The sequence below is a fragment of the Mastigoproctus giganteus genome, chromosome 1, assembly GCF_048544385.1.
Source record: "Mastigoproctus giganteus isolate SK-2022 chromosome 1, ASM4854438v1, whole genome shotgun sequence".
Taxonomy (NCBI): domain Eukaryota; kingdom Metazoa; phylum Arthropoda; class Arachnida; order Uropygi; family Thelyphonidae; genus Mastigoproctus; species Mastigoproctus giganteus.
Genome location: NC_143575.1, coordinates 59888958 through 59913361, shown reverse-complemented (window position 1 = coordinate 59913361; position 24404 = coordinate 59888958). Strand labels below are relative to the sequence as shown.

The following is a 24404-nucleotide window of genomic DNA, read 5'->3' as shown; positions in this document are numbered from 1 at the left end:
CCTATCGATGAGACAACAACTAAGTCCTTCCCAAGAAGGATGAGTTATCTGGTTCTCAGTGTAGATGTAAGGTTTTACGGAGAAATTCGACTGAAAATTCCCACATCTTTCATTCCACAATCAATCGGTAAAGCCAGTCTTAGGAACAAACGCAATTTACAAGCATGGAATATTGATGCTTACTTGAAATATCTTGGTTGTATTCAAAACAGCAAGTTTGCATTATTTATATCCAAGTTCCTGTAACAACCCGTATTTAAAGTAAATATTTCTGAGGCCTAAATGACTCACGTTTCTAAAAATTAGTAACAAAAATGTGTGGCACGTGATAAAATTTTACAGGTTCCTGTCACATGTGCAACGTTAATAGAGGGATAGGGACGCTGCAAGTATCCTTCTACAACAAATAGGATTCAATTTTTACTACAGCTTCATATTTATTTATTTATTGTCACTTTTATTCATGTCAAGTGAATCATAGATTACAGCAACTCCTGAGAACATAAAAACGCCAATAAACACAATCAAAATACGGGCAGTACCGGATTAAGATGGGAGATAAAACCACGGTTTTAATAGGGCCTCCGACTGTGTCCAAGGTACTGACTTAGTAAATTGGATTATTTAGCTCTTCATATCAAGGAGAACTTCGTTTATGGTTAAGCCTCATCCTCATCCACTGACTTTAATCGAGCTCCATGAAAGAAGACATTTATTGCATATATATTGTGGATAAGCAAATCCAAATATTATATGAATTTGGGCAGTTAGTGATAGAAAAACCAATCGGTTTCAAGTACCAGTGTGTGAAACGAAGAAGCCATAATATAGGGTAGAAGGGGTGGAAAAGGAACATGTTCTTTTATTAACATATTAAAAGAAACAAAACTATTTTTAAAGAGTTTAATGCATCCAAATCTTGTTAAATTAATGAAAAATAAGCTAATCTCTCAATAACATTCGCTCTTGATTATGGATTCTTGAAGGCAATGAATTCATTGTTCCTCCAAGATCACTGGGTTTAGATAAAGCTGTCACTCACTATTACATTGTGAAAAGTTGTCAACTTTTAGAAATAAATATTATTATATAACATCATGCACGTTAAATATCTTTGGAAGAGTACATGATTCGCTCTTAAATCTGTTTAAAAAAGCATGTGCATGATGAGTTTTATTGGCAGGATTATCTACGAAGGATTCGTGAATCTCATTCACAAAACATACAACAGAAACGTTGAATAAGAAACGTATAGTCAGAGGGACAACAAAACCAGTGCCCTTACAAGATACGAAAAAAACATTAATTTCAATAGGACGACACTTTTACTGAATATTCTAATGGTTTTAACATGTATGGCTGAAACATGTCACAAAGACTTCGATTATATAGCAACTAATAGCTTTACAATTTCCATAAGTCATCTAAGCAGAGAGACCAAGAAGAAAATCAAGTAAATCTCATGTATATTATCAAAACCGTTCTTGAATATGTTTATTCATGATATTGTCTTAGAGTTTTGCATCTACCAAGAAAAATCATATATCATTACAATAGTCTCAACCAGAAATCGAGTTCACGACATTAAGGAGACTTTAATAAGTTAATTTTTAAACATCACTTTTTCCTAACTATTCCTAGATTCTTTTGACAGAAAAATTGAACGAAAGAATTTTTCTGCCAACTTTTCCGATATAAATGGGAGATATAAATATAAAAGCATGTCATTGGTCGGGAATTTATTGATTAAATGAACTAACCACTGAATGTTAAGCTGGAACCTTATTTTTCATCATTATAATCAACTTTTGGATCACGAATATTACAGAGAAGTCGATCGCAGAATCCGGATAAGGTAAAAGGACTGCTTTGCATATGTTTTGTAAAGTATATTAAATGAGTAATCATAGTACTGACTCTTAACATTTAGAACACGTATTCTCAAATATCTTTGAATATAATCGACTTTTCAAAAACTTTTATTACTAAATTAAATCATCACAAGTTGACATAACTCGAGTACTGCCGTGTAGGATTTAAAGTACTCTTTTTGAATAACATTCCCATTTGTAAGAGTGATGAACCTTTTAAAGCGGATAAGCAGGTGCCACATGAAAAAAAAATACATAAATAAAATCCTGAATGCGGATTTTAATTCGTTAATTTCTATGTCTAATGCTCCAGTTTTCAAATTTAAGAAACAAAGCTAGCAGCTAGATTATTTGCATGTATTCGAAAACCTAATATGAATATTAATAAACGACATTATTTGAATTTTAAGCAGTTCGCTTTTAAAGCCAATGTGTCAAAGCGATTTATAATTTTTCTCACATGTTCCATATCCAGCACCTTTCCCTCCCCTTCTCCACCATAGAAAATATACACTTAAATTTCTCAATCACTATGTTATGAATGATGTTAATGCATATAAGAAAGACTTAAGGAAGTCTCTGCTGGAGTTTAGTGAATTCCTGGTATTGCAACAAAAGCGACAATACCACAAATTCACTAAGATGCAGTATTTACTAGCTTTTTTTTTGCTAATTTAACTATTAATAATGGCATAATATCGAAATTCCAAAGTTACATTGTAATTATAATTTTTAACTAATGGTAATTATACTGCAATTATGAGTTACAGGGAAAATTCTAGTGAGTCAATCTCTTTAACCCACTGGAATTTTCAAGACACCTCACAAACTATATACAAAATTACGTGTCCAGAATGGGCTCAGTAAATGGGATCACTCACATAAAAAGAAAGCACAGTTACTAATTAAAATAATAAAACACTATTGCGAATAATGGCGTATTATCCATCTTTCGACTTATTTGCTATCCTTTGATGGAAACTGATTAAGGTGTGTAATAATAAATGGATACTTATTAGCGCCCAATTAATTCATCATCAAAACCCGATATCAAGATTTTAGTTTAGAATAAAAGCTGCCTTGGGCTCAAGAACATTTTTTGTTATATGAATATCAAATTTTTTAATGACCATTAGATAAGTATTAAACAAATTCCCGAAAGAGTACGTTTTCATGTAGATAATTTTTCGGTAAATATCTATCGTAATACTATTAGCCTGCTTGTTTTCTTTTAGTACAAGTTTCAGGTGTTAGCATATTACAGAAGTCGTTATATCAAACGAAGACATTTCACAAGAAAAAAATATTTCAAATATACGCCACATTATAATTAGCTCTATATTTCAGAGTTGTTTTTATAATGCTTCATAATTGTATTAATTAATATTGCAGATTTAAAAACGTAAGTACAATTACGTTATTCTTCATTAAATTAGATTTTTGGATTTTAATTTATTGAATTCACTTTTAGAGAAATAAAAATGGAGTTCAATAAATGAACCTGGCCATGCCCCAGAATTGGAGTGGGGAAGACAGCTACGATGATCATAAGTTCCACATGGGTAGATCACTAAGATTATATTCTATTCATTATATGGCCATTTAGATGTGGGTCAAACCCCCCATGACCCAATGTAATTTTCTGGGCACTTCATAGGCTCTATACAAAATTACACGTCTGCAGAATGGATGTAAGTAAATGGGACCACTCATGTAAAATAATTATAATTTAATATATACAAAGAGAGCAGATATATAGCAAATTACAGTTCTAAATGTAAAATAAGTTAATATCAATCATTATATAAAATATGTTCTAATGTAAAAATCGACTTTCGAGCATACCGCCATCTATGGACAAGTTAAGGAAACACGTAACCATAGAAGGTAATAAAGTGGATTGGAATTTGTTTCTTTTTATCGTTTGTTTCTATAGCATTTGAAATCCATTAAATTTTTGTTAATAAATTCTTCCTATATATAAAGGAAGAATTTATATTTCTGTTATTTATATTTAGAACAGATAAAAAGTAATATTAACCACTAATTCTAGAATAGTTACAGCACATTAAGATGTTTGACCTTGGCTAGTTTAACATCTCTTAATGGTGGTGACAATTTATTTAAAAAGGAGTTTAGCAAAAAAAACACATCAAACTTTAATGTCATTGAAACAAATTTTGTTTTAAAAATATGCTTAATATTTTTACCTGAACAGACCTTCAAAGTGCACATAAATTGAAATGTAGTCATTTCCCATTGGAGGATAATTCCATATTGTAGGCAAATTATTTTTTTAATAATATCGATCTGTGATATATTTTCACACCACACAATTCATATGGTCAGTTTTATTTTATAACTAATTATTAAATTACTATTTTGATATAATTTATAATATAAAAAAATAGATATTTCACAAACAAGATACTGAAATCAGATAAATTGTTAGGAAAGAACAGAATGTTATATTCATTTATTTGCAATATAATTTATTGTTTAATATTTTTAGTTTATACAATTAAATGTATACATTGACCATTTTTTTATTTAAGAAGTTAGATTTAATAAATCGTTAGAAAGAAATATAGAATTATAAGACACAACTTTATATATATTTCATTTTTATATAAGAATGAATGTTAACATTTATAATTTTCATAAGATTTGACATTTACAGTATCTGATAAAGGAATTTTTGGTTTTGTTATGCAGATATGCTTTGGGGGGGGGGGGAATTTGATACGTAGAATTTTAATTTATCACAGTATTTTGGATGTTCTTTAAGAAAGCAGTGAATAAACTGTTTTATCAACCACATTGAAATACCCAGTGGTTATTATCCATCTAAATTATTGTCACGTATTATCTGCATGCATTGAAGCAATAGGAGAGAAACGTTTCTAACCAAAAGTAGATGGGTTCAAAGAGTTAGCTAGTTACACTCTCACTTTCTTGTCTCTATGAGGTTCAACGATCCGTGTATGGTTATAGAGACGGACGCACAGCAGCCATGTGGAACTACGAAGCCATGCACAGCTTGCTCTGGCTGGAAATTTGCTCTTTCATCGCTCCTTTGATTATTATTGTCCTCAGTAGACATCCATTAGAGTTTTAGGAGCAATTCCAGCCCGCAGTGGGAGATTCTGTGCATCTTCCTCTCGCCTTAATCTTCTGTGTGATTTTTCAAGCAGGAGGTGGTGAGAATTCAATGATCCTATTAACAGCCGGGCATTTTATACATACTTACACATTAGAAATACCGGTGGGGTTACTGTTTTTGTTCGCTTGCATGCTGCAGAACCACGTGTAAAGGTAGAGGTTATTTATATGGGTCAGCACGTGCTAAATTACAGAAACATCACGTTTACTGTTCAGAATAACAGCAAATGCACTGCTTCTCATACAGTGCTCGTACGTTAGTCCTATCAATGACACTGCTGTGTAGAAGGCCCGGAAAAGCTGTTAAGCCTAATGGCAGCCATATTGGAGTCGACTTCCAACCATTGAAAGTAAAATACAGGCATTCAGGCAAGCACATGCACACAGCCACTAAACAAGGGAGAAAGTGAAAAGCTTACCGGATATTGACATCCACGGGTATCGGGGGACGTCAGGAATAGGCTCGAGCTGACGCATTCCAAGCTGGGAACAGGAGGTCAACGGTGAGCCGAGGTCGGAGCTGGCCGGGTGAGGGAAGAACTGTGACGGGGCCATCATTGCCGGTGTTGTACCAGGGCCAGAAACTGCAACTGCAGCAGCTGCAGCGGCGCAGTTTTGTAGATTGAAGGAATACCCCGTTCCTGTAGCATCTAGACCGTTGGCTTGTGGGCTAGGATAGCGGCACGATTTGGCAAAATCGGAGTTTGACGTGTAGTACAGGTTGCCTGTTACAGACATCGATGACTGAGGGGAAAGCGAAACGTACGGATACATCCTGTGCTGTGTGTGTCCATAGCCAGACAACGCAGCAGGTGACGACGTTGGGTCGGGGGTGAACTTATTCCCAAGAACGCCGTCCATAAAATTGGAAGTCATTTTACATCATGATTCTTTATAAAACTTGAAAAGACTAGCTTTATGCCTCGTATATGGCTCCCCTACCTAATGGCCACTGAACATCAGCTGCTAGACGACGTAAACAACCCAAACCAATCACAAGCATCACCCTGTTCCCCAGCCAATGAGTCGTCGCTTCCGCTCAGAATAGATTACCATCGCCAAAGGAAAGACTTTTTTCTATAAGCCAACTGCTTGTGTTTTAATGATGGAACCAGGCCTATGACTGCCATCTATCGTGTGTAGTTTAAAGAATTTACGAAAAGTGCGAGAAATTTACTCTATAGAGCCACTTATGTATAAAGGTAATGGTGTAGTTGTGGATCTCGGATATCAGAGAGTGACGCTGACCGCTTCTCGTGCATCTGCAACTCGCTATATTAAAGTTGTAATTTGGAGAACCATTAAAATGCTAATGGCCAACGTTGCTCGTTAAGAAAATTTATGACAGGGCTTCAGTGCTCCTCAAATCTTTTTGGGTGTTCACTTGTTGGAAGAGCATTGGGAATTCGGGTTTAAAAAGAAAGGTTATTAAGATTGAAGGGAGAAAAGTTTTTAAAAAAAATAAAAATAAAAAATCAATACCAACTCCAATTAATTTACGCGCTATTGTGAATGCGTTTATATATATTTTTTAAAACTGAAAATTCCTTATTGTGTTGGGTCAGATACTTTTCAAATTAGTTGTGTGGTGATTTCACATTTAGGGGGCGAACAAGTTTTAAAAAATATATTTCTTTTGTAAGAATAAACCTTCCCCCAAAGCCATCTTAAATGACTCTTATAGAAACAAACTTAAAAATATATTAGAGATGTCTAAAATTGCATTATCATGATATTATTAAAAAATGTAAATAATGAGCTGCATTTAACTAAACCTTACAATATAAATTAGTTTATTGCCACTTTAATACGTTTTTTTTTTTCTTGTAGCCTATGAATTTAACTAATAATTATCCTTTTTAAATACGTGTGCCAAATAATATTACCAAAGTTTCTTCCAAGTGTCAAATGACGCCCCACACTTGTGGGAATCATGGAAATATTTATTTTTCTAATTATTTTTCTAATTATTGCTATTATATTTTATTGTATAAAATTATATTATTAAAATGTTATTATTGTTATAGTTATAGAAACGAATAGAAAAGAGTTCTGTGTGGAAATAATTTAGGCTAATGTATTCAAGGGTTAATTTTGCAGGTAAGGTGTAAATATTACATGTCTTTATCTGTATATGAACTTATGAATTTGCACACTTCATTAAAATACTATAGTTTTGAAATTTATCATATTAAATGCTTAAGCTATTTTAAATATTACATTTTAAATTAATTTCAATTTGAGGACATTTTAAATTATTCAAAATAATCCATGCATGAAATTAATAATTCGATTTTTATGTATCGTTATTAAACTTATATTAAAATTCACAGAATTTTTTTTAATTAGTTGTTGATTCAGGGCAAGTTTTTATGTTTATAAATTTTTAACGGTATTTTGGATCACTTAATATGCATTCGCAATAAATTTACCTATTATCTCGAAATAATTAATTAGCCATGTTATTTTATAGAGATAAATTTAATATAATAAAGCTACATTTCAAAATAACAGACTATCCAAATTTAAGGAATTCATTCATTTTAGCCAGTTAAGAAAGGTACAGAACTTCAGCTTTTAAAATCAATTCAAATTTAAAAATAAATTAAATTTACTTAAAATTACTTTTTAATCAGAAACGTTTTGAATTGCAATTAATAAAAATGAAACTTCACCATGAGTTGCCTCGGTATTTCACTACAAAACACACACACACTTAAAGAAAACAATATTATATAATAAAATGAGTTTAAATTTAAAGTGTTATTAATTACCGATAATTTGAATTGTTTAAAATGAACTAAACTAATTTCAGAAATTATATTTGTTCTTTATTTGGTGCATATTAATAGACTGCCAAACATTACAGACACCAACTTAAAAAAAAAAGCAGTTGACCTCCCACAAAATTTGCTATTATATTTGAGCTTTATTTCCTTAGAAAAATTTCTATAAAATGCCTATGACAGCTATCATAAAATAAAACATGTTGCTTCCTCGTAGATTTGGAGTTACAATGCGATAGTTTAATTTTGGTTGGGAAACGACCTGCCATCGTAAAATTTCTCAGGCGGTGAAATTTTATGATTTTATAAAATTTCACTTGGGACATGAGAGTTTACGCTTCATTTCTGATTGCTACTAGAACATAATTTTACCGTCCTAAAAATAAATGAAATAGTAGAATGGATACTTGGAGAGACTATACACATTAAGCATTTATGATCGAATACACCGAGTCCCTTTAGATCTCTAATAGCAGTTAAAAAAAACTAAAATTAACACTGCATATTTATGATAAGAAAAGTAGGGGTATTTATACTAAACATTACGTCGATAGGGTGTTGGTATTATGTGATGTCCCAAGAAGATTTTTGATCTGGAGTTGTCATTATTGGTGACTGTATATGCACTGGTGTTCAAAAGATAAGTTATTACAATCGTAAAATCTAAAACAGCAATAAGAATATGTACTTATTGGAATTCTGTAATTTTATTTATTTTTTTTTGGAAGAGTATAAGACTCGGTGAGTTTGAAAAGAAACATTCCTCTGTTTTCAATCATAATTATGAGACATGACTACAATAAACTAAAGGACCACTTCTGCGTTAGTATTTAATTATAAGTACACAGGTGATTAAGGTTCGTGAGTAATAATAAGGCTTATGATAACTCTGATTCCTCTAAAAGAGGAACTCTCAGACGATGGAAGGTTACAGAAAAAGGTCGATGTTCCACAATTCCTTTATTTAAAGCATCTAAGGCATATTCAATCAGAATGAGGATCCGGCTGTCCACTTCATCCGTAGAATATTCTCGCTTTGAAGGAAATTTTTTTGACAAGTTGAAGCTATGTAGAAGCATTATTTCATTAAAACGAATTCAGGACATATGAACTAACAGAAATCCTCACAGAGGAGTTCAAGATCTAGATATCTTGTCCCTAAAGAAAGGCAGTTAAAATCCTTCAAACATGTGGAAATCGACGCAGTCCCATCAGAGGTCCTCTTCCATCATGTTCGAGGGATGGGAGTGTATTCCATTTTCACTCCAGATGAGTACACGTCGAGAATCGGCTTCAAAACTGACTCGCCTCTAAAGAGAACATTGGCCCATTGACCTTGGCTCCTGAGACAGCTATCTGCCTCAGGAGCCAAGCATCATATCAGACAGAATCCCCTGTGGGAGGGAGTGAAGAGAAGCACAAATCACGAGTACAGTTTCCTTTTCCGAAGCCTTCTATGTACAGTTTATCTCGAAGCTGTTGTTCCTTAGCCGCTGAGGAGAAGGGAGGACGAATAGCATCATAAATATTAATGAAAATAAATCATCTTTGAAAAATATCATTTAATTGTACTAAAATATAATATACAGTAAATTCCACCTTAAGGTAAGAATATACATTTTTTCTTTTAAGGGGCAATCCCAATCGGTTTTGTGAGGGACTTCGATTTTTCGTTACGTGGGTCAGATAACGGTCATCCTGAGATGCTGAGACTCGTGTCCGACCTTGAACTTGCCTTTGAGAGGCTTCACTTTATGTCACTACCATAACCTTGAAATCACGATTCCCTTAACACGTTTACAGCTCTTGCCAACTCAGTTTTTGCAATTGTCCTACCATCATCTATCCGCCCCTCCGAATCTTCCAAACGTCTACTTTGCATTGTACAAAAAGAGAAAACCAAATGCGACCTGTACGTAAGGAAGTGGTATGTTGTAATCTGACTTTTATTGCATACCTAATTTGCATATTGCCGTGATTAAAGTGTCGTATTCTGATGTCATATTTAGATTTATCACGTTTAACTGTTTCTTTTTTTATATATACATATATATTCTGGAACGGCCACACGTGGTCAAAAGACCTATTACACGTTAACAGCGGTCTTAAACGCGTTTGAAATAAAAATTTAAAAAATATGGGGGGATTAAATTTAAGCTTTTGCAGTAAATAAAACAGGTAGCTGTAGAGTATATAAGTATATTAAACTTGTTCGTAGATTTTTATTTCAAATAATAATGCTCAGGATTAACTGACAAAAGTTGTTTCAAAAAAGATTTGGTCTATGATGGATACATTAACACATTTAGTAATATAGATACAACAGCTGAAAATCAGATTTATTATTAGCGATACTAATAATAAATCTGATTGGCTGCTTATTCTGAAATATTATTCGGCTGGCCTTAGATCTTTTAACGGCTGGCTGGTCACAATTTCTAATTTTGCAACCTCAAAGAAAATGACTATCTCTGAACGCATGAGAGGATGGTGGAAAGCAGAGCTGAGCTTTAATCTAAGCAGGAACTCCACAATGGAAAAAGATAGGACTAATTCTAGACCGAACACAGAAACACTGAACTCTACTCACAGTTTGATCCTTAGATCTGGATGGACATGATTTCGGTCTGGATGGACATGCATTTGCTATCATCCTCATATCAAGATGAGACTTCATATCGGCAATTATTCAATTGCCTACAACTGGGGATAGACAAAGTTCCGCAGTTTATCCTTAAATGTTTGAGCCAATATCTAATTGATCTCATCTGATAAAATTTCAATACTATATTAAAAGGAGGTTTCCCCCCCCCCTATGGGAAATATGTATCTGCTAAGCCACTCCTAAAAGTTTTCCAGGCGACCGAAACCAAGTACATCAGACCATTCTCTAGCTCCTCGTCCTTATTGAAGCCTTCTGAAAACGCTAACCAACCAAATTCTCCCACACAAGCTTCAGCGCATTCTTTATACTTTGCACGATAAATCAACGGTCAATAATCTGTTTATGGTTACTAATGCTATCCTGGGATCGTTTGAGGAGAGCAGAGATGGGAACCAACTTATCCGGATTTACAAGCTGTTCGACAGTGTCAATATCTCAGCCTTGCTTAAGCTCCTTAAAAATTACTGCACATCACAGGCCAATTATTGAACTTTCTGACATACAACTCTCCACAGAAAATCAAACGTATAAGTAGATAAATATATAAGCAGACGTGCCACAAGGGTCGTCCTATCTGGCATTCTTTTAACAGCCATAATTAGCTCGCTAATCCACAATAGAACAGATATGATATCATATAAGGAACGCTCGACACTCTTGACATAAATAAATTGACTAATAACGCAGAGGACATTATAGGAACCTTTCGAAATACAGCGGTACCTCTCGTGTGGTTGTGTATTAAGAGCCAAAATAACTAAGCTATGAGACGTCAGTATATTGTCTGTAAATTACGTATTTTGTGGTTGGTTTGTATGTTTCCTGGACGACAAACCCATACAACCCTCGCCTGAGACCAACTAATTGAGTCATATTATGATAAGGTCCATTGAATATTCCTCGCATCATCGACGAGATTCGAACCCAGGCCTTTTTCACCCGGTATGGGAAGAACGGTGATTATATCCACTGTGCTACCGCGAGGGCAGATTATCTCAAGGGATTTGATTTGCAAATTAATCAAGAAAAATTTACCATCATGATCTTTTCACTTAGAGCCTCAACCAACCATAATCCAGCCTGTGATTAATGGAGTCTTGATTTCTGCATCGAAATGCAGAGAGAGAGAGAGAGAGAGAGAGAGAGATTTGGGTGGGATCTTTGATCGGAAATTAAAATTCCATCGTCATATAGAGAAACTGCGCCAAAATCAACAGGAAACGCTGAATTGCAAAGCAGCCCCTGCTACACGTTCAGAACACAAATCTAATAAAAACCTACATCAGGACGATGTTTGTGGAATTTATCTACAAATACAGCACTCGGAACGTTACACGCTGCATAATATCGCCCTGAAATGGGCGACTTGGAAGTGTTATATTCCATTTCAGCAGCTTACGACACCGACAGACAAAACACTGAATTAACTTAGATTTTCAACCTTAGAGCAAGAAAGAACAATGATTTCCATCATCACAATGATCGTCAGAAACATTTCGGAGCCTAATATTTGGCACTTTGTATGCTGGAAGATTTCCCAACCAGCTCTCCGCTCCAATCCCGAACTTCTTGCTCCCTGCTGGTAGGCTGCATTTAATGACTCTCTTCCTGAGTTATCAAAATTCGAACTAGCCCTCTGTAAATGCATAGATGACATAAAAGTATGTCAAATCCTCGATTTGCACAAATCCCCCACAACTATCGTTTGATTTGAGATCCCACCAGTTCGGAAAATGGATTACCTGCAAGAATTTTCCAAAAGAGAACCAAAATGGAGGAAAAGTTCAGATTTGCCTGGAATTTCGTGCTTTATTAAATGAATTTAATCCGTTACATTACTATTTACCTTTTATTTTATTTTATCCTTATATGTTACCTCTGCTGCTTGTTACCCCGATGCGTTTTGTAAAGTCATGGTACCTACGTGCATTTTACAATAAAGATCATTTTATTTATTTATTAAAAAGTTCCTTAACTCTGTTAATATGTATTACCTTTCTTATTTGCATAGATAAAATTAAATTTTATTTATTTATTATCGAAATATTTTTATCACCTTTTACTTTTTAATGCCATACGTATGACTACTTTAGTTTTGTGTATAAGAAATAATAAATATTTCATATACACTAAGCTAAAGTAGTTATATGTATGGCATTAGGCCAGACCTTTTTTTTTTTTTGCCTCGTAGTATTGGCAAAATATGTAGAAATACAGCCAGCCAAGCAAAGGTGATAATAATCGTTAATTTTTTTTTTTAATTTAAAATCATGTTCTCTAATGATTTCTCAACCTCCTAGCAAGATATTCAAGTTGAAAATATATCCATTTCTGTAAATAGATATATTTTAAACTTAGAATACAATGGCTCATTCAACAACTCAGCAATGGTCTCCATCAATTTAAACAAACATAACTGCATACGGTAAAACGCAGCATGCATGTAATCTCATATGCTACGATACCAGTGGCGGAGGGTAAGGGCACCGAGGCACATGCCCCCTGTCGGTTTTCGGAAAATATACTCCAATCGTTTAAATTCTCTTTAGCTACAAAAAAACCCACTTTTTTTTTCATTATTAACATAGGATTTTATGTATTTTTGCATTGTGTCTCAGCTATTTTCAACTGACTACAGTTGGCAGCACTGATGCTAATATGATCGCCATTCTAGTGCACAAAATGGTGCACCTCCTGTCATTTTTTTCTGGATCACCCACTGTACGACACGATCATATTTTGTTAACCATTTCTCTTCAGTTAGTGGTACGTCATCAATTTTCCTTATCGATAATATTACCAAATATTCAGAAGTGGTGTTATTTCCTTCTGACGATATTTAAGAAAAAAAATTCAAGAAACGTCCATCTTGTTCAAGGTCCCAAAGAAATATTAGAAAATCTGACAATTTACTTGCAGCATTTAGTAATTTAATATCAAATGCAATTGTAAGAAAAGCACTAGCTTACTGGGTTCAGGAATACTAAGCCCCTTCCCTTTGTTGAGGTCTGAGCCCTTTTCAGTTGGGGACCTGTAAACTACTTCTGCCCATTAAGACTGCAGAATATACCCCACTTTTTGTGAACACTGCAAGAAAACAATGCGAACAGCACAGAGCAAAACGTTTCCTTCAGTGTGATAACACGATGTCAGATATGTACACATTTGCCATATTTAATATTCTTTTGTAAAGTTATTTATTTCCTGAAATATTTTTTTTGAGAGAGTTACCTATTCATTTATCAGTGTTTTTTTAGGATTAAATGAATACACCTTAAAATTTGTATATCCTGTAAGCTGATCTATCTCATGACCGTTTTTCCGAACGGTCATGAGATAGATGAAATGAGATCATCTGATGATGAATTCTTTATTGAGATCATCTGTGATCATCTGATGATGAATTCTTTATTAAGTTTTAAGTTTTGTATGCAACGTAGGTTATTGATTTCAAAATGAAAGAATGGAAGAATAAAAAATCCTACAGATGTCTAATGAGTTGAAATAGTATGCATATTTTATAATCCGAATGTATCCTACAAAAAAGTCAATTTTCTCTGTCTCTTGGTGTACTTGGGACGAATGCCATCACAGAACAATACTTTCGTTGAAGAATAAATCGTGGTTTCTCAACTGACAACCAACACAAAAAAAGCCATGCTACTAAAGAGTGCATATAAAAAAACATGACTATACATAAAAACAATCACGCTGTCTACAGATATACTTAATACAGCAGTTTTATTGAGATAGATATGACTTCGTGAAAAAAAAAAAAAAAAAAAGTGTATTTAGACTGAACATGATTTTTTTTTTTTTTTTTTTTTTTCCTATTTTGGTCCATCATCCAGGTTTCCAAAATGTGGTCAATTTGGACTAAACACATGCACATCTTAGACTTGACACAAACTTTCAAGCGAACTGAGTCGGATTTTCAACGAAAGAACGCCATTCTACAGAATGGTGTTATTTATTTAATATTTTTTGTTTTCGTTTTGATTCTTTGGGAAATTTTTTCGTGAATATGGCTAATTTTACTCTTTACAGAAACAATCGTGAATGTCACTACCACAATTAACTCTTCATAAAACTAGACAAGTTTCATTCACACTAAAAACTAAAATAACAATGTATTTTATATAGTTAGATTATGAAGTCAAAATAAAATGAATTAATAATATCACATTTAAATAAGAAAATTTTGTAACTGATGCCATATTTATCCTTTCTTTGCTAATATTTTATTTATTTTATATCATTTTGTAAATGATAAATTACGTATAACAGAGTAGTTAAGTAATTTTACATTCATCACATTTGTTAAAAATGTAACTATGGTGTAGTATGGACAAAAAAAAATGCGCTTTAGTAAATTCTTTTCAATATTAATTTTGGGGGAAAGGAAGTGATTTAATGTACATTTTGGACAAACTGGGAAAGGTTTTGGACTGAAAAATGTGTGAAAATCATTTGGGCAGAATGCCAGAGAAGTACAAAGATACGATTACCATGATTCGTGGTGAAATGAATCGTAATGATATCTTTCTCGCTCTTGAGGTTTTAATTAACCTTTTCAACAGAACTTTGGCCCCTATGTCAAAAGTTGAGCGTTGTTCAGTAAGGGAATATTTTGCTGTCACTATAAATAACATACAAAGTAGATGCCACCTTCATATATTATCCACGTTCATCCGCCTAGCCGTACATTGGGCTTATAAATTCTTGTTCCTCATCAGTCTCTAGTTACTAGAAATATGCAGTCCCTAATAACATCCTCGAAAGAATGGGAGGGACACGGGAGGTTGACCAATCACGCAGTTGCTTCTCACAAAGCTCAGAAACGATGTGAGGTTTCGCTGTGTCAAAAGTACTTGCCCCGGAGAATTAGGACAAGCTATGATTTAAAATCTCGACGCGTCATTAAGGGCGGAATTTAACCAGCAGTTTCCTTCAGTAAATAGATATCCGAAGGCCGCCTCGATTATATTACGTTACCAAGAGAATCAATGTTAAAACCCAAACAATTATAAAAGAGAAGCCAAATTTGCACTTTGTTCTTTTCGACATCGGCAATTCTAATCATTCTATTCGTATCTTTCAATTTTTGGATGCTTTGGAATATTGATTATCTATGGCATAACCTTGCAATAATGCTCAACTATTATTAATCATTATTATAAAGTAACTATTAATAAATTACATGCATGTTATTATAAAGATGGAAACAAAATTACTTTCAAGGATATTTCTTTATTGATTTAAGTGATTGGCAACGTTATTTCAATATCGATACGCGTTTAACATGCATAACTTTTTGAAATAAGCTACCAAATTTATCTCCTTTTAAACTAGCTAATATTTGCTAAAAAGTAATTAAAATGGATCTTTAAGTTTTAAATGTATTTATAAGAATTTTAAATCTGAAAAAAAAAAAATATCAAAAACACAAAAACAATAAAATATTTGAAAAAAAAAGTAACAAAATTGAATAATTTAATTTAATTTCTGGTATATAGTAATTTTTGATATTCTTTGGATAATTTCCAATTCTTTTTACATTTTATCGAACTGTTGGCAAACAGACACCCATTCTCTTTTTTTATTTCATATTTTTGAATGTTGAGAATCGTAAATTATCTATAAATATGATATTAATTTTTAATCTCATATATTGTCAGCTTTGTACATTGTGTTTGATAAAAGAATATTGTATGATCTTAATATGATCTTAATAGTCTGATGTTTTTAATTAAGTGGCAGATTAATAATTTGGTCGTGACGTATCATCCTAATTGTGCTGGTGGTGCAACTGCGTCAGGATCCTAAGTTCAGAGGATCCTGAACAAACAGGATCCTAAGTTCAGAGGATCCAAAACAAACAACAACATTGCCCTCTTTGAGGGCAATGTTGTTGTTTGTTTTGTATGGTTTTAGGCGCACCAGCAACTTAGGTCATATCACGCCGTATATAATATGTCAGCAAATTGCGTGTGTTCTGTGGTCGGTTTGTTGTTTTCTGGACGTAAAACCACCCTTCCCTTACCCTCACCTGAGACAGACTAACTCAGCCACTTTGTGAAAAAGAACCATAACAATCCCTCGTCACATTGATGGGATTCGAACTCTGGTTATACCAACTTTACTACCCACGAGGACATTGAGGTGGCAATAAAGAATCCTCGCATCAGGATCCTAATCGTGATGATGCGTCACTGGCGATAAAACGCCACTGTCATTTTATTTATTCAGTACCAAAGTTGTTCAATCAAAATTAGTTCAATATCAAGGCAGCTCGTGATAATGGTGAAGTTCTTTCTTGGCTAATAAATGAAGTAGTCTTGAAGTTAGATACTCCATTTATAAGCTAGTTTTAAATCCTACCTGCTCAAAAAACACAAGAATATATGACAAGGTTGTCCTACTTTTCATAACCATGCTAGTTATATTTTTCCTTTTTTTTTTTCAGGACATGCTAGTCCGCGATTATTAAATAGTCCGCGATTACTGCCTCAGAGAATTTTAGAAGTCAGTTAAATACTGAATTTTACGAATTGCATCTGGCGATATACTAATAAATTTGTATGAATAAGCAATTATTAATAGGAGATTAACTTCAAAATGATTAAAATCTTGTAGTTTACTGAGAAATGTTTTGTTTTTTTTTGTTGTTGTTTAAAAGAAACACGGTGGTAATTGCTAAACGTGTGAAAATATCTAAATGGTTTTTTTGCAACTCAATTAAATATTACAAACCTGTGTATGTGGAAGCAATTATTCTTTTTACAATATCTTCTAAAGCGAAACATCTTCGTAAAGCATACTTGAGGGATCCAAATAAATAGAATTCATATGCAGGACAAAAAACGATAAATCTCATCTTTAAATGGTATTCAATTAAGTCTGACTATTCGCCATTTATGATCTTATCTTTAGTGTACATAACAGTCGCGGTTTACAAAAAAATAAAAAATAACCGGAATAATTGCATTTGTGATGATTTTCGTATGTTTTATATATTCCATTTTCCTTGATTTGATTTCAAAGTGCTTTTGTTTAAATTGGTTCAATCCTTTATATTCAGATATTTTCTAAATAGACTCTGATGTTTATTTATTTCAATTCATTCCACAATTAATGATAAAATTTCATCCAAGCAATAATTTAAATAAATTTTGATTTATTGCTTGGATACCAATGTATTTTATTAATAATGAACGGGAAGAAGAGTTAGTAGAGAAGACAGTTACGGAAGTGACTTTAAATTTAATTTTACCGTATCTTAAACAACATTAACGAGGTTTATTCACATTTTTTGAAAGTGTTTTCGAAGTAATATATCTGAAGGTTTTTCTAAAACCCAATGTAGAAACGGTTCTTTTTATTTATAAGTTATTAGTGAAGAAAATTTTAGACAGCAGCATTAGTTCCGGAAAGAGCCCAAGCGAAGTCGAACTATATTTCTCCATGGAATGTCTCTTTTGGGCAAAAACATCGCAACAGTTTTTGTTTACTGCAACAGTCACTCTTCCATCCCATAGTTTCAGCTTCAACTACATTTTCCATGCTTCATTTCATCAAGCAGTTCATCTTTTTCTGTTATTTTCAATGCACTTTTTTTCAACTGATACATCTCTGACTGGTTTAACTTCTCCACGGTGCCATAGCAGGAACTTATAATTACCACAAACTGCTTCAATAAACAACCCTTAGCGTTTTCGTTCTTATATGAACGATGCTATTTTCGAAGTCCGAAAATTTTTCTTTCCCCTACTTATGATTCTTATCACTAAGAAATACAGCTATTCTGTCACCTCAGTTGCAAAGTTATCACATTTCACCTAGTTAATCTGTTAAATGAGGGAACCATTTAAAAATCTCTTCAGTGCAACAGAAAACATTTTTCACTGATTGTAGATGAAATGGTGCCGAAGGATGGTTAAATGTTTTTCATTCAAATTTCTAAACAACTCTATTCAAAAGGTTTTTCAACAGTTTCGGGACATTTTTACAACAGCATCTTTTTTTTTTCTGTTTTATGTTCAGTAATGCCAACACGACTTCCACGTCCAAATATAGATGAGCACAATATGCATTCTACTTTCTCAAGTTTTTGCCTTCTTTCAAAAAAACAAACTTTTAAAGTAATTCGTAGACAAAGATACAGATCTCTTGGTACAGATCTATTAAACCATCATCATATTCATATGGGAAACAATATTTCTGATTTTAATAATTAACATGAGATAGAATATTAACTATGCATTAAGGATAACAAATATTTAAACGCTATTTTCAATAGAATTTGGTTTAAATGGCCTGTGTTCATTTAATAAAATTTAAAACGTTATTTAAAAAAAAAATTAAGCTCGAATTGTGGTTGTTAATTTCTAAAAGAAAAATATTTCTTTAAACGTTAAATACAATAATTAGTGATTACTAATTCGAACATATTCGAAAACAATGAGAACTTGTGCATACTGTTCTCGTTGTCTAGCTCAATGTAAAATATGAATCTTTTCCATTGAGCTACACAAATAGAGCTCAGGTTGCATTTTGCTATATATTCTTTACATTTTTTTTAAGTTAAAAGACTTACCAGAGGACGTTTCACATGAAGACACTATTTGATCTTTATACCTCAAATCTCTTGTATTTCACGTTTCTTCCTGTGTAAGAAAAAGGTGCATATTTAAGAATTCAGTTTTCTTCCAAAAGGACTTATATTTATCGAAATTATAATGTATTCATTGAGAAAATTATGAAATGGAGGCTTTGCCATGCCACGGATGAGGTAGATGGTGAAAGATAATCTTCCTGTGTACGTCTCAGAAAGAAATCGCAGCTTATACATCATAAGATGATGAAAAAATTGTGTAATTATAAGGCAAAGGAATAGAAGAAGACTGTCAACATGCTAAATAGTTTTAAAATGGGATGTAAATGATATTTCAGTTTCTACATAGCAACCCTAATTACTACCCAAACATTGGTGCAATTAGTAAAACAAAGAATGGAAGATTTTGTCAAACCGTGAAATAAATGAAAAAAATCTTTATTACTGGTAATGTATTAATAATTGGTTACCACATAACCAATGAACTTCTAAACTATTATGCATTTTTCAGCTTTAGATTTATCTATCCACATGGTATGCGAGATCAGTGACCCCTATGCACCTGGGAGGAAATAATTATATAAGATTGGATTGTCCCAGAATTTGCTCAGATCTCTTGGGATTTAATAAGCAAATTCCAATAACATATTGGTTGTATGAAGTTCCAAACAAGTCATATTCCTTCAAGAACGGAAGCAAATATGTGATTATGTTAAAGGAACCCGAATAAAGGATCATTAGAATCATCAGGCTTAAAGGAGCTCGACTATCGTTTATCTACGTTCAGTTACAGTAAGAATAAATATACGCTGTCTTCTAAAGCAATGACATATCAGTGCAATATATGCACAAGGAAACCAGAGAGATGCTTCAAGTTGAAGCAAGGAATCCCAAAAGAAGTACATTACAAAAACTAGTGGCACTTAAGGCTTTTCTTTGCCAAGCTTGCAACACACATCCACATTAATTTTGTAATGATAAAGTATGCGAACCCTGAAGACACTCACAGGGCAGTTTTCCAATAATCCAACTATAGCGGTTTCCAGCAAACCCTTTCAAGACTTCGTGTGTTTCAGCAAAATCCACCTACTTCCTCTCATCCACTCCGTTGAGCAGTTTCTTGAAAACCAACGTATCTAGGACACAGGACAAGAGACTTGTCCTGTGTCCTAGATACGTTGTCCTTCTTAAGCTTGCAGCAAACTATCCTCAATATCAAGAGCGGAACCAAGGTGGAGAGAGGAGTTATTTTTCCCAGGATTATTCCAAAATTATGTATATCCCACGAATGCATTATCTGTAATGAGAAAATTTTTCTTATAATGACCCCCCCCCCCACTAAAAACCATATAAAGCTGGATGACTCTTGCTCAACGTATTGCACTAAATGAAACATCGGTTTTATGCCTCATATTAACTCATCAAACGTTCAACATCTCTCCAAGCAGAGGTCTGTCAAAAAGCTAAACCCTGTGAATTCTAGTCGTTCTTGGGCAGAATTTTTGATGTTCGGTGATGGAATTAATTTATTAATTTTCCAGGATTATTAATTTTGACTTTGACTGATTCTGTTGTGAGAACTGAAACGTCTTCAAACACGTTTCTTATATACTGTCTGTACGTTTGTATACAATACCTGTTAATCATCGGACTTTTTTATATATAACTTGTAGTTACTGGTCAAGATATTTTGCTTCTCAAAATATGTCCGTTTTCCCACTAACAGAATGTTAATACTTTGCCCATTATACTTATTTATATATTAATTGAAAGTGATTTACCTGATGCATTGTATAAGTGTATAAAGGCAACCTCCAGTTGAAGGCTATTTAGAAATAAAACAATTTGCAATACATAATTATTGTTTAATAATAATAATCATCCTTCTCAGGTATTTGTAGGTCTCTATCCCTGTCATGACTTCGATCTGTTTACCAGTCCGTAGCTGGTAGTTTTGGCCGATTAACTTCCCCTGATGTAATCAGGGGGTCTTGCATTTGTCTAGACAAATTCTATCCTGATATCATTGCTAAATTCTACGGTGATTCGGAGTAGTTGCTGGAGTTGCTTCTCGGTTGCAGTATAGAGCTTGATCTCATCCGTGTGCATCAGGTGCGAGAGAGCGTACAGGTTTTTCTTTTCTTTCTTGGGGTTATATCCACACTTATCTTGTTGAGCATGGTGGTGGACAAGACAATCCCGCACAACACACCAGACATTGCATTTGTCGACAAGAAGGAAAAAGCTACGTATCTGATTGACACAGCAGTGCCCAACACTGACAACCTCCAGAAAACCCATGAAGAAAAGATCAGGAAGTACACAGACTTAAGACAAGAGATCAAAGAGATATGAACGCAACAAGTAACGACCATCCTGATCATCGTGTCAACCACCGGTAGGTTGCCACCCTACATAACAGCTTAGCAGCAAGAGGTCTCCCAGAGAACACTTACAAGGAACTCCAGAAAGTCGCAATCCTGAACACCTGTATGATATTCGAATTCCTCGACCAACAGTAACACCAGGCATAACAACCACCCAGTGCACTTGTTAGGAGTACCTGTCACAGGGTGGAACCCCCATCAGGGGAAAAAATTATATATATATATATATATATATATATATAGTAATAATAACGCACATGATTCTATAAAGATTAATGACTGAGTTACTACAATATCTTTTATAGGTATTTTTCGATAACGTGGCTGAGTTAGTCGGTCTCAGGGAGAGGGTTACATAGTTTTATTCTCGGAAAATCGGAAGAAAACGACCAAGGAATACACGCAGTTGCAGAATTATTATCCTGATGTCTCAGACTCAGTTGTTTTGGCGCTTAACACACAGACACCTCACATAACCTAACCCAACTCCACCTAGCTATGGCGCCTACGTAGCCAGGTGGGCAGGAGCAGCAGTGCGTAGCACACGCTTCTTGATTAGACCGGGGTTCGAGCCCGTGAGCCACCAAATATGGAGGATGCGGAAAGGTCAGGGAATGACCACCGTATATCCCGGAGCAATATGGCCTTAGCTGCTAATGCTCCTAAAAACCAAACAACAACAACCACCTAGCTCCAACATATATTTAAAAAAAAAAAAAAAAGAAATATATATATATTTATAGTTGTTTGCTATTATTATCGTCATCATAATCACTGCTACATGTTGATTTGTTTATAAAGAGTTATTTTTCTTATCAGCCTCCTTTCAGAAATAAAGATTGTATTGTAGCATTGAAGCAAGCTTATGCAGCATCAGCCAGGAAAAAAAAAAAAAAAAAAACCGTTCCCATTTCACCCCTCCGTTCGTTCCAAATACCTCACCAGCCCAGTCTTAAATTTATTTAGTCTATCAACTTCCACAACAAAAGATGGAACTCTGTTCCACCAATTAACCACCCGCTAGCTAAAGGCAAACTTCCGCACATACAACTGTCTTTCCTCAATTTGAATTTATGCCCTCTCAGATGATTATTCTGAGCAAGAGGAAGAATCCAATCAGCATTGAGCATGCTCAAACCATTCAAACCTTTATACACCTCTATCAGATCACCTCGCAGGTGCCTACTGTGATCTGCAAAACTTAAGCCTTTCTTCGTAAGAGCAACCCTTTTTTCCCTCACCAATCTTGTTGCCCTTCTTTGTGCTCGTTCCAACAGCTCTACATCCTTCTTAAAATGAGGCCTCCACACCTGTACACAGTACTGTAGGTGTGGCCTGACCATTGTCTTATACAAGGGGATGGTAACCTCCTTGTCCCTGTTAGAACAATTCCTGTATATCATTGAGAAGACACCATGAGCTACTCTTGCAGACCGTCTGCACTGCTCAGAAAACTTCATATCTGCCTGCACCGTTACTCCAGGTCCTTTTCATTCTCTACCACTGTCAGTGTAGTACCACAGAGTTGATACGGTACTCTGAGGTTACTGCTTCCCATATGTAGTACTCTACATTTGTCAATGTTAAACTTTATTTGCCACCTCTCAGCCCATCTGCTTAACTTTTCTAGATCCTGTTGCAGCAGCGTACTGTCATTAGTGTCCTTAACAACCCTGCCAACCTTCGTATCGTCTGCAAACTTGGACATTACGCCTGATATACCATCATCAATATCATTTATAAATACAGAAAACAACAATGGACCCAACACTGAACCCTGAGGGACTCCACTAATAACATTAGTCCACGAAGAGCAGTGCCCATTGATTACCACTCTGTCTTCTCCCACTCAACCATCCCTTTATCTATAGCAGGAATTTGCCTCCAATGCCACACTGCTCCAATTTGCGCAGCAGTCTTCCATGTGCAACAGTATTAAAAGCCTTTCTAAGATCCAAATATATGATATCAAAGTATCCAGTTTCTTTGTGACATCATAGTATCCAATCAAATTTGTCAGACAAGACTTCCCTTAACAAAACCACGCTGTGTCCGAGCTATAAATGAAGGTGTGTCTAAGTGATCCTACAGTGCTTCTTTAAGCAATGCCTTCATTAATTTTCCTGGAACAGAAGTTAAACTAACAGGTTGTCTCCCTTTGATCCTCCTTTGTGAATTGGGGTCACATTTGCACATCTCCAGTCCATGGATACCTCCCCAGAGTAATTATGGCTAAGGGTTTGCTTACTTCCTTTGCTGCCTCCTTTAATATAATTGGATAGATCCCATCTACCCCAGGTGCCTTTCTTGTGTTTATATTTAAACACAAGAGGTGCGTTTATCTTTAAAAATTTCTCCTCCACTTTACTCAGTTATTACAAGATTATCTAGCTCACTGCCAGAGTTTAATACATCTCTGGCATTCCCCTCCCTGAATAACTCTCCTCATGTGTGAATGGAGATGCAAAATATTCGTTTAGTTCGTTAGCCACCTGAGCAGGATCATCAACAGTCGAACCATCGATATCAAGTGGACCAATCTGATTCATCCCCTTCCTTTTAGAGTTTACATAAGTAAAGAACTCTTTGCTGTTTTTCTTTGCTTCCTTTGTCAAAGATTTATCATAATCTGCCTTCGCCTGCCTAACCTCCTTTGTAACTTGGTTACAGATCAAGTTGTATCTATCATAGGCTTCTGTGTCACGTGTTAATTAGTATGTATCCCATGCATTTTTCTTCTCTGCCACATGTCTCATTAGTTCATCTGACAACTATTTAGGCCTAAAGCTTGAACAATATTTCTTAGTTGGTACGTAAAGCCTAGTAGCTTCCAAGATAAGTTCTTTGAATGCTTCCCATTTTGAATTTGCTGTTGGTAACATCATCAGTTGGTCCCACTGTATAGAATTTAAATACTGT

General features: G+C 34.3%; 1 protein-coding gene across 2 annotated transcripts in view; it reads right to left on the bottom strand.

Moving 5' to 3' along the window:
• The window catches only part of LOC150090836 (homeobox protein abdominal-A homolog), a 41786-nt gene extending 35801 nt beyond the window's left edge, over positions 1 to 5985 (bottom strand). The window contains exon 1 of one of the 2 annotated variants that reach the window (XM_090380264.1): positions 5453 to 5985. In XM_090380264.1, coding sequence (XP_090236390.1) covers positions 5453 to 5909 — 457 coding nt within the window. In that variant the 5' untranslated portion in view covers positions 5910 to 5985. The remainder of the gene's footprint in view (positions 1 to 5452) is intronic. The other variant, XM_090380269.1, reaches the window with a different exon arrangement.
• Between the last annotated feature and the right edge of the window lie 18419 nt (positions 5986 to 24404).